General features: G+C 34.3%; 1 protein-coding gene across 5 annotated transcripts in view; it reads right to left on the reverse strand.

Annotated features, from left to right (window-relative positions):
* Positions 1–4777: 4777 nt before the first annotated feature.
* The window catches only part of KATNBL1 (katanin regulatory subunit B1 like 1), a 71756-nt gene continuing 64177 nt past the window's right edge, over positions 4778–12356 (reverse strand). For 4 of the 5 annotated variants that reach the window (XM_028495570.1, XM_028495569.1, XM_007127722.2 and 1 more), the window contains one exon: positions 9850–10822. In XM_028495570.1, the coding sequence (XP_028351371.1) occupies positions 10790–10822 (33 nt within the window). In that variant the 3' untranslated portion in view covers positions 9850–10789. Of the gene's footprint in view, positions 6726–9849; positions 10823–12356 lie in introns of those variants that run through there. The other variant, XR_008618628.1, reaches the window with a different exon arrangement.

Consider the following 12356-nt stretch of genomic DNA (forward strand, 5'->3'; position numbering starts at 1 on the left):
TTGGGTTTTGTTCTTCTTTCTCTAGATGCTTTAGGTGTAAGGTTAGGTGGTTTGAAATTTTTGTTTCCTGAGGTAAGCTTGTACTGCTATAACATTCCCTCATAGAACTGTTTCTGCTGCATCCCATAGGTTTTGGATTGTCGTGTTTTCATTTTCATTTGTCTCTAGGTTTTTTGATTTCCTCTTTGATTTCTTCAGTGATCCATTGTTTTTTTAGTAGCATATTGTTCAGCCAACACATATTTGTTTTTTGGGGTTTTTTTGCAGTTTTTCCCTGTAGCTGATTTCTAGTTTCACATCATAGTGGTCAGAAAAGATGCTTGATATGATTTCATTTTCTTAAATTTACTGAGGCTTGTTTTGTGGCCTAGCATGTGATCTATCCTAGAGGACATTCCATGTATATTCTGCTGCTTTTGGAAAGGATGCTCTCTATATATCAATTATGACACTAAACATAGTCATCGAGTCACAAAAGAAGAAAAAAGAAGGGGGAAAAAGACCTACAAAAACAAATGCAAAAGAATTAACAAACAGCGATAAGAACATACATATTGATAACTGCCTTAAATGTAAATGGACTAAATGCTCCAGCTAAAAGACAGAGTGGCTGAATGTATACAAAAACAAGACCCATATATATGCTGCCTACAAGAGACTCACCTCAAATCAAAAGAAACACACAGACGGAAAGGGGATGGAAAAAGGTATTCCACGCAAATGGAAATTAAAAGAAAGCCAGAGTAGCAATACTTATATCAGACAAAATAGACTTTAGAATAAAGACTGTTACAAGAGACAAAGAAGGACACTACATAATGAGCAAGGGATCAATCCAAGAAGATATAACAATTTTAAATATATATGCACCCAACATAGAAGCACTTAAATATGTAAGGCAAATATTAACTGACATAAAAGGAGAAATCAATAGTAACACGATAACAGTGGAGGATTTTAACACCCAACTTACATCAATGGACAGATCATCCAGACAGAAAATCAATAAGGAAACACTGGCCTTAAATTATACATTAGACCAAATGTATTTAATTGATATATACAGAGCATTCATCTGAAAGCAGCAGAATAATACGTAAGTATAAATATCATACATCTAACTTAGAAATAAACAGGAATGGCCATGGTATACAAAACTCTCTTACGCTTAATCATTACTTGAGTTTTGATTATAAAGGTCTGAGTCATCTATTGACACCAGGGCAAATAGCTTCCCTCTTCTGCAGCTAGTCATCTAGTAAAAAGTAACATTCACTACATAAAGAAAAAAACATTAAAATGTTCAATATACTACCTTATGCATTTGAGTATGAAATTGCTTACATGTCGGTCACCATAAAACGTACAGATAATAACTAAACCTTTCAAAGTCTTTCCCAATACTATGATTTTAGAATAATGGTACATTTATATAGTATTTTAAAACAACTCTTTGAGGACAGGGACTGTACCTAACCTTTCTGCTTAACATCAACAAGCATATAGCAAGTAACCTGTTGATTATGGATGGCCTCACTACCTCAATCAGCTGACATCTTATTACCCACTGGGTATCTGACAGCTTAAAGCCTCTGTTTAGCATCTGGAAACAATGACATATAGTAAACAGAGAACTTTAGACATAGCCTCAATCATACCTGTTAGCATCCATTGGGATATAAAACCAACTTTTTAATTTTCCAATAAAAGTTTTAGGAAACTTACTTGAAATATGACTTTTAGGGAGCTGTATAATCAGAATGAGTAACAGGAGGAAACAATTGTCTATTAGTCTTTCTTGAGGAAAAAAATATTCCACAGATTCTACTTTATAAAAAGTTAAACACTTGTTAACAACTTAATTGTTGAATGTTGAACCAAATGTTTCTTTGGTATTTGTAAACATTTTGTTTATAGTGGTTGTATACATATATTTCTAAACTATCAGTGCTACAATTTACTTAGATCACTACTGATAAATATTACTAGTATGTATTTGAGAAGCTATTCCTTCCATATAGTCAGCTGTTGCTTTTTACTTAAGAGGTGGAAAAGAATGATCAAGAGGTAAAAGTAGCAGACATGAAACTCACACATGTGATTTGACAAATGGGGGTGGGCCAGCTGCTACAAGCAGCTCATGGAAGCTGTGTATATTTTATAAATATCTTTTAATTAAAGTATTTGATTTCAAAGATATAATGCAGTTCCTCAAATATACTAGTCAACAGCTGAATTAACATTTTTTTAAAAAGCACTAAGCTGTGTCATTTAAACACAAATCTTATAACTGAGTCCTCCCATATCAACTTATATTTGCAAGGAATTAATAGGTCCTACTACCTCATAAAAGCAGAAGAAGAAAGTCATTATTTTCATTTAGTTCAAATTACAAAAGGGTATCATTTGTCCAAGAAAATCTTAAGTATATGGTTTCCTACTTTCCTAAAACAGCTACTCTCTTGAAGACTACACAAACACATGTTGATTATTATAACTATAGTTTTCTTTATTTAAATCCAAACTTATATCAATATTTAAATAAAATTTACAGAAAATTACTTTAAATAATTTGACCAATCTATAATTTCTAGTTATCATGAGAAACTTTTAAAGCAAACTTTTGCTATTTCATATTTTGAAGATTTGTAGAATGAAGTCTTTATACACATTAATCTAACTACATTCTAAGCAGAAATTACTGATTAAATTATTAGACTAAGGCAACAATAACATGGCCCTGAAACAATATTATCAGACATTCTTGAAAACCTAACATGTTAGGTTTGTTTCAATTGCTATCCAGTCACCTTTAAAAATTGTCTTTATTTTGAAAAGCTCATAAATGACAAAATAAAAGTTATATTCGAATGTTTACAAATTATTAGAAGGGTACTAAATAATTTTCTATTGATCTGTTTTGCTGTTAATTGGCTTTAAAAGTGCCAAGTCAAAGAAAACAAAACTATACTAGGTTAAATCACCAATAACTTTTCAAATAATGTGGAGAATAAAATTTTATTGCTGTTCTTTAAAACAAACATTTAAATGGCTCTTTGTGAAAGCAAGCCAATATAAAGTGTGATCTTAGAGTTGATGAAGACTAAGGAATTTCACCTAGTTAGCAGTATAAACACACTAACCCATTACTGCAGAATGTTCATTCAATAAAAGTCATTTATGTGTCCATTTGTAAGAAAACCCCCCTCCCTTTACTCTGCATAAAGATATAATAATCTTTATGGTTGATCACAGCATAGGATAATAGGTTGATCCTAGGCATAGGATAATATTCACATTATATATATGAGTATGTGTGTATGTGTATGTATAATTAACTAGCTTTACCTACCTCTGTTCCTATTCACCATTAATTAATTTTTTCTCCATTTCCAGCATTAAGTGATTTTCTTCCTGGACAGAATGCAATGATTACTTTTTATTTAAGAATACAGAATCTAACAAACAATTATTTAGGCAGAAGAGAAAATTATTCACTTAGAAGCACCTCATTAGATGGACTCTTTGCTGAAAATGTTTTAAGAGAGTCAGGTTATTTGGAACTGATTTATTTGGATAGGGCTGAATCTTAAAAATCAAATCTTAGTTCTATACTGACTCAACATTTATAGTACTGCTTAATATTATGTCAGTTTCATAAATAAGGACTGAACTACTATTTATTCAGAAAATTAAGTTTGATGGCTAGGGGAAATACACTACAGTAGAAGTTGAAATTTTGTTCCAAAATACTTAGAATCATTTAAACAAACCTATGTTTCTTTTCAAAATGCAGAAAATTATATTTTTTTTCCTTATAAGCTCTCTTCCTAAAATAAAATTTTTTAAAAAGTACGTAATGGTCAAACAAAACAGAATCCTACACTAAAAATTCTTCAAAAGTAATTCTCAAATATTTTTTCACCTCTTCCAATTTCCCCAAAGAAATTAATAGCTTTTAACACATAGCTTTAATAGGCAAAAAAGTTTTTCAGTTACCTTCAAGCTTTTCCAGGATATGGAAAGTAGGAAACAATATACCAAACATCAGTATGTAGAGTATGAATCCATTTGCATTAGAAATATGCATACATACGGAATAAAATCTGGAAGGATAGACACAGTGGTTCCTCTCTAGGTAGATGAGATTATGGGTATTTAATTTTCTTTTCTTTCTTATTCTATTTTCAAAAATAAGTATGAACTACTGTTGTAATTTTAAAAAGGAACTAATAGAAAAAAAAACCCCACGATTCTCAGTTGTTTTAAGATAAAAGCAGAAGAGAAACACAAAACATCAATTCCAAGAAAATTTATGTATTTTACACATTACATGAAAATACCTTAATTTTGAACTTTATAGATGGTCCTCACTTGCATGCGTCTTGTGTGGAGTGTAAAACCATACCATAGAGAAATAAATGTAACATCTTTTAAGAATCAAACACGGGGCTTCCCTGGTGGTGCAGTGGTTGAGAGTCTGCCTGCCAATGCAGGGGACACAGGTTCGAGCCCTGGTCTAGGAGGATTCCACATGCCGTGGAGCAACTGGGCCCGTGAGCCACAACTACTGAGCCTGCGCGTCTGGAGCCTGTGTTCCACAACAAGAGAGGCCACGACAGTGAGAGGCCCACGCACCGCGATGAAGAGTGGCCCCCGCTCGCTGCAACTAGAGAAAGCCCTCGCACAGAAACGAAGACCCAACACAGGCAAAAATAAATAAATAAATAAATTTTAAAAAAGAATCAAACACATTTTAGCTAAGGTTGTATTTTGTTGCAGCATGAACATTTACAAACCAATTTCATAAAACAAAAAAGCGAGAGAAGAAAATTGGATATTTTGATTCTATAACTACTCATTTTTAGCTGCTATGCTATCACACAATAGCTTTGTACTACTAAATTACTTCCTCACAGTGTATGCCCAAAGATGCCACACCCTTGCATTTTTATTCCTAAGAATTAAATGCCTACTACTGGTAGGCTAGGTAAATGCTAGGTACTGGGGATGTGACAGAGAACACAGACCCTGGCCTCCTAAAGCTATCAGTCTACCTGGGAAGACAGATAATAAGCAATTACAATACACTACAGAGTTAAAAACAGGGTTGAGGTGAAAGACTTGTGGCAGAGACCTCTAATAGCTGAAGAGGCTTCAGAGAAGTCTCCGAGAAATACTGTGTTTAAGCTGAGACCTGAAGGCTAAGAACATGATAAATGGGTGAACTTTGGGAGAAGAGTGTTCAGGAAAACAACCCTTGCAGAAGAAGTGTAATGTTTTTCAGAAACTGAAACAAGTTCATTCTAGCTGGAGCATCGGGAGGGGAAGGGAGAAAGGTGGCACTGTCGAGATTGTAAACCATACTGTTTAGACTCTCTCCTAAGTGGCCTTAAGGAGTGACACGGTAAAATTTGTGCTCTATAGACTATTCTGGGGGAGCACGTGTGGAGAATAGGTTGTAGGGATGCAGGACGAATGCCAGAGAGGGCAGTCAGGAGGCTGCTGGAATAATGTAGACTAAGTAATGGCAGAAGTGGAGGGATGCGGCAGATGAGAGAAATTTAGGGGGTTGTACCAACAGGATGTGATGAGCGATTTGGAGATGATTCAAAGATGACTCATGGGGTTGTGGCTTGATAATTGTTGATATTAGGAATACTCAATAAGAATGGAAATCCAAGACCCAGACACAACACTTCTATCTCCCTGGGTGGTGGTAGGAGAGGGGGTTGGGGGGCAGGTTCGGGGCAAGGGAGTGGAGGTGGAGGGTGAGGTCAAATCTGGGTACACTTTATTTAGGATGTCTACAAGATAATCCCAGTGGATGTTTCCAGTAGGCAATTGGATATATAGTGTATGTGCTGAGTTGGGTTTAGGGCAAGATATACATTTGAGAATGATAAACATACAATTCAGTGTTTTCTCAACCTTAAAAAAAAGATCCATGCCTATTTGATCAGTCAAAAAATGACCTCCCTTCTGTTCCCCAAATGAGAACAATTAATGTGGATGATAAAGGATGCCACGGGAATAAACAATGTTTTTTTCAGGGAAATGGCAGAGGGAGAAGAGAAAAGAACCTAAGACAGAACCTTGAAGAATACCTATATCTAAGGGAGAGGCCGGGGGTGGGGGGGGCTTCAAGAGATTGAAAAGTGAACTGGTTTCTCCCCTTCACTGATTTCTTGTCATCTATATTCTAAGTAAGGGGAAAGGAATCTGGATGGCAAAGGGGGGGAAGATAAGCATCTTCTAAACCTTTTGTAAGCTTTGGAACCTACCTAAAAGGAAGGTGTTAACTTGCATTTCTCTTGCTGCCGTTGGGCCTAAGCTACAGGTGTACAGTGAGGAACCAGCGGGTTACTGCAGGGCAAATGAGAGGTGACGCAGGTCCTCATTCACTGGTTCAACTAATTCATGCAGAGATCTAATGAAGTTTTTACATTTCTCTCTCTTTCTCCTCCTCCCCCTCACTTTCTTTTTCAAATGAAAGTAGAAAAGTAAATGGATGTAAATTCTGCTCCTGACTTCTGGGAAGTGAAGTCTAATTCCAATCCAGGCCCCATGTTGCAAGTTTGGTTAATAAATGCAATACAGTAATTCTAGAAGCTAGTAATTGTAGCAATTCAGTGTATCCCAGGACTCTCACTCTAGCTGGATCAACTCTTCTGAGCTTTTGTATAAATCCATAGTGCCACAACCGTCTTGGCCAGGTCCAGGACCTTTAAAAAAAAAAAATCCTGGTTTAAATCTGAATGAAAATACAGAATACTGTAAAGCACAGAACTTGAACACAAAGTACATTTGGGGGCTGACTCCTTATCTAGACTCATGACATCTACCAACAGAAAACTTCTTCGTAGTTCAGAGAACAGTAATTCTGTATATCAAAGAATATATAATAAGCATTGCTATAAAAAATACTGGCAGCTGTGGGGCTGCCCTTTCATAGAACTACTGGTACACAGTAACTATGTCTTTTCATGTTTTATGATGAATTATAGTCTATAAGAGAAAATACTGTGGTATATATTTGTATTTGTACTTAATTTTTACTCGTTTGATTTTAGCATTTACTGTTAAGTCAATGATCTGACCCAGAGAAAATTATGATGACTACAATATTCTATATATTAAGCACAGCAATGGAAAATGTACTCAGTATACTGGGTTTATGATATGCAGTATTTATTTTTATTGTTATACTTGGTGCTGTTATTGAATCAATCAAGCTATATTACAAATTAGAACCATACAGTGTTTAAGGATGAACTTTTTATTCTGTGTGCCTGTTACAGAATGAAAAAGGAGGGGGAATAGTGTGTCCACAAAGTTCTATGACAATTTCCATAGCTAGAAGAATTAAAAATTAAGGTAGAAAGAATAACATAGGAGTAAATACCTACCAACAAATGTCCAGCAATACTATTTTCATCTGAAAATAATCTAGAAAATAAAAGTCTGTGTTGAAAGATAAGTAGTGCATCCAAATAGATCACTCCAGTTGAGTCAGCTGCTTGTGATTCTATTTTTTTTTCTTTAAATCAACAAAGGCAATTGACATTACCATTTTGTTCTTAAATAGGAAGAAAAATAACTGGGAATGACCTACCAAAATATTCTTTTGTTTTTTCAAACTCCTTGACTAACTTAAGTAACTAAACATTTAGATATAATTTCTATTATCAGCATTTAATAGCTAATAATCATTACTCAAATTAGTTTTCCATTGATAGTAATTATATCAACAACTTGCCAAATATAGAAATGTTCTAAGTTTGAGAAAACTATTTCAAAGTCCAGATATATAGCGTTGAACCCACACAAGGATTTCTAAGGTTAGGACATGACATGTACCAAGTATGTTTAGGGGCATTAGGATTTACTTCCTCAGTAGCCCTTAGAGTTCAGTGCTGATATTAATGATCCCTCAAAGTAGATATAGATATTTATATCCAAATTCTCACACCTCAGGATTCATGTAAATAATGTATGTCAATTACTTTTGAAATTACTGCCAAAAGATTAGTTTTAAAAACTATCTGACAAGGCTTGCTTCCTACCTTTTAACTTTTATTCTGAACACTCATTATAAAACCATTTACTTTATCTCTAGAAGAAGCAAATTACTTGATTATAACCCTCTACCATCTCAAAAAACTACCTGTCTCTGGACTTGCAAAGTTAGAAAGTCACGAACAGAAAACTGAAGAAGGTAGAAGAGGTAGAAAGGCATAGAGACCTTGGGTAATCCTTCAATTATACTGCTTAGCAACACAGCAACAAAAGAGCGATGACAGACAGCAATTGTCCTAATCTAGGTCAATACAACAGCCAAAATACTTTGTAAACACTTTCTTTGGCTCTTTCTGGAGATCAACACTGTTCTAATTAAACAGCATGAGAAGGGCTTGATAACAACATAAGAGTTCATCAATATTTAGTTATCCAACACCTTTTATCCAAGAATCTTAAAATCACCTAATAGTAATAAGTCAGTAACTGAGGGAGGTAGGTACTAAGGTAAACTGCAAAGGCCAAGAACAGAAATTGGGAGTGTGTGCCACTGAATAATATTTGTGAGCTAAAGACTGCTGCCTTATATGGCTCTGAGTATGTAAAAATGAAGTATTATCTACTCTCCTTTAACAAACCCAAACTCAGCATTAACAGGATAATACCTTTTTTTTTCTACTATGTTTCATTTGTATTTGTACCTAATTTTTACTGAAGTTTGATTAAGTTTGATTTTCAGAGGACAATGTTTAGTCATTGATCTTACCCAGAGAAAACTATATTGACACAGAATTTTAGATATTACATTATTTTTAATATTATTTTAAATATTAAAGTCTATAGCATCCCATATGCCAATTATTTGAGTTATCTTTCCATTTGAGGTGAAGCGTTTGTGTTATGCTATACACACCATCTTCCTTGCGACCAAGAGTGAATTTGTGAGATGGATACCTAAGAGAAGGTGCAATCTGTAGCCATGAATAGTTCTGTGTATGTGTGTACAGTTAACAAACACCTAAAAGGATTGAACTCTTGTCCTTAGCCTCATTAGCACCATGCACCAACTGCGTTGACTGGCTGAAACTGTTAGATAAGAGTGCAAACTAAAAGGAATAGGAACAAAGGAGGGCTGTATTTCATCATCTTAAGGTTTCACAGAGATGACGCAGGTTTACAATTCAAATTCCCATCTCCTGAAAAATAACTTCTTAAATAACTCAACTCTCAAAACTCAGAAGTGCAGTAATCTGAAATTATTCTAATCTAAAAACTTTAGAGAATAACCAGTTACTACAATTGATGTTCACTGTAAGGAATACATAGCTATACAAAATATAGCTACACAAAAATAGAACTCAGTGAAAAAATAACATTTTTTAAAGCAAGAAAGATGCTTGTTTTGGATTCATATCAGTAGTGGCTAATTGGATAAATGCTAAAGATTTACATTCAAGTGCTTGAAGGATTACTGCACAGAAATTCAATTACTCAAAATCTTTGCTCAGATGCCTCTCAGGCTTATTAAAGATGAGATGATGTATGAACCACCAAGAGTGGCATTTAACCCCAGCCACTTTCAAGATAATGCATACAGCTGTTAAGACATTCCAGAATGTTAAGACATTCACTGATACTAAGAGTGGTATTAAAAAAAAAAGACCTCATACAGTCTGCTGGCATTTCATACCAACCTTTGGAGGAGGTAGTAAAGTGTTGGAATTTAAAATACAAGGTCAGCACTAAGTGTAAACAATTCTAAAGCATTGTATGCAATTCTTTAAACATACGTAGTGAAAAAAATCAGAATTCATATAAAATCAGAATTTAAAAAAGCAAAAAATAGAAATATTTAGTGAATTTACTCAAATGAAGAAAACTTAAATGATACAGAACTGAAAATATTAGAAATCTATATACAATAAAAAGTGAATATAAATTAGCCAACTCCACGGACATTTCCAGTTAAGCATTCATACAAATACATATTCACCTTTTTCTTATGTATGGGAATAACACATACACACATGATATGATGATTCTGGCAAAAAAAAAATCAGAGATACTAAAAATATTCTCAAGTTTTAAGAATGGTGTGGAATAAGTTTTAACAACAACATTCTACATGAATGGAAACCCCTGATTTAATTCCATGATTTTATCATGCCAGAAGCATGGTTGGTTTTAATTTTCTTAAACAGATATTGGTATCATACACATTGGCTTATTAATAATTAAGGCATTCCGCATACACAGTATCTCAGTGTGAACAAAAAACTTTTAGTATTGATTATCTGCTATGATGGTTTAAACTTTCAAAGTCTTTTCAACATAAGAAAATAGTAGCTGCACACATTTAAGTGTTTTCTTATAAAACACAATCTTAAAAAAGTAATGATGATTGGTCTTTGTAATTCCTAGTAATAAGTCCTGTCTTATTTTTCACATAGTATAAATTATATTCTTATGCAGGATTGCATTAAGACCCAGTAGTTCTTAAACTAAATCCCAAATTGCAGCAAAGGTGAACAATCTTCATAGTGCACTTTCACCTCATTAAAGTTGAAGCTGCTCCTTTTGGATATTTTTCCACTTCAATGTGAAGTAGATCCTTAGCGTTTCATTAGTGGTTTCATTATGTGGCTTTTTAAAGGAAAAAATGGTTTTGACTTCTTCCACAGTTCACAGTTCTCGGTTGACATTTTTTTGGGAAATCATATAGTCCAGGGATGCTTTGAATAACCAAATGCTATTTAGTAGACGAAGTCTCTCAATGCAACTGTAATAAATAAGCATCTACATCCTTAGAGAATAAAACAAAAACATTTCATTAGCCAGTACTGTAAATACAACACATACACACACCCCATTTTCTTCTCCCTTTTGGTCACTAGCTTTGCCTGTTTCCCTTTGTGACCTTTTGAGGGCAAAAGATTTGTCTTACTCAACATTTTATCTGCACTTTTGTAGCACACAGCATGTGCTCAATAAGTGTTTGCAAAGTGCTTAGTGAATGTTTTAGTCTCTGTGATCAAACAACTCTGCTTTTATAGCTAAGCAAGATCATTACATCATTCACAGCAACTCCTTCAGTGCTATATAAACTCTAGACCAGCTTGAGGATAGCCGTTCTGATTTCTACCCTCAAAAAATTGCATTGAGGGTTTAATATTGTAAAAGAGGTTTTATCATAGCTCAAGGAACTTCACAGATCTTTTAATCACTCAATATTGTTTGCAATAATAAATACAGTATCTTAAGGTTATGTTCACAATAAAGCTTCTCCCTTTATAAAAAATTACAATTGAAAGCAAATTTCTAAGGAAACAATTTTTCAGTTCTACTACTAAGAAGACAAGGCACTTCCACAAAAAGGTGATATATCACGTATTCTATTTTCTGTCAACTTTTACTTCATTTTCCCTCCTATTATCAAAAGAACAATTAAAATTTTAACAATAAAAGAACTTCAGGAAATTGATTTCCATTCATAACATTTTCATCATTAAGAATTCTACACAGTAAAATTATACACAGTGGTAACACACTTGCTTGATACATCATTATGCTTCCTCTCATGAAGGTATTCCAAGAAGAATTTTATAAATAAGTCTAAGACATAAATATAAATATTGTATTTTTTTAAACCAAAGGAAGTTTTTATATTTCTGGCTAATACCCATTTATATGATAGCAGTATGCTGAATACAAGGGTGGAAATATATATATATATTTTTTTGTCGTACGCGGGCCTCTCCCTGTTGTGGCCTCTCCCGCTATGGAGCACAGGCTCCAGACGCACAGGCCCAGCAGCCATGGCTCATGGGCCTATCCGCTCCGCGGCATGTGGGATCCTCCCGGACTGGGGCACGAACCCCCGTCCCCTGAATCGGCAGGCGGACTCTCAACCACTGCGCCACCAGGGAAGCCCTGGAAATATTTCTTAACAGTGATTTTTTTCCTGCAGTTATATTTTAACTACCAAAACTATTCTGGAGTTTAAATATTAAAATCCAAAATAACAATGTACCTTTTCCTTTGAGACAAGCAAATCAATAAAGAACGATGTCAAATTCATACTGTGATTTGAGCAATTTAACTTTCCCAAAAAAGCATGACATTAGCAAAAGCCAAGTAAAAATACCCCAAACTGATTATGTTCCTCACCCCTTGCTTCCTGAGTAGCACTGTCTTTTCAGTTGCCTTTTTAACCTGGGTTCTTGATCTTTCTTCAAATATTTTCCTCTAATTGGAGCTAGGTCATTAAATACCTACTACCACATTATTTCTGTGGCTGTATCTGAAACACATTCAATGACTAATTCCTGTATTCCTTG

Source organism: Physeter macrocephalus, chromosome 11 (genome assembly GCF_002837175.3).
Source record: "Physeter macrocephalus isolate SW-GA chromosome 11, ASM283717v5, whole genome shotgun sequence".
NCBI lineage: Eukaryota > Metazoa > Chordata > Mammalia > Artiodactyla > Physeteridae > Physeter > Physeter macrocephalus.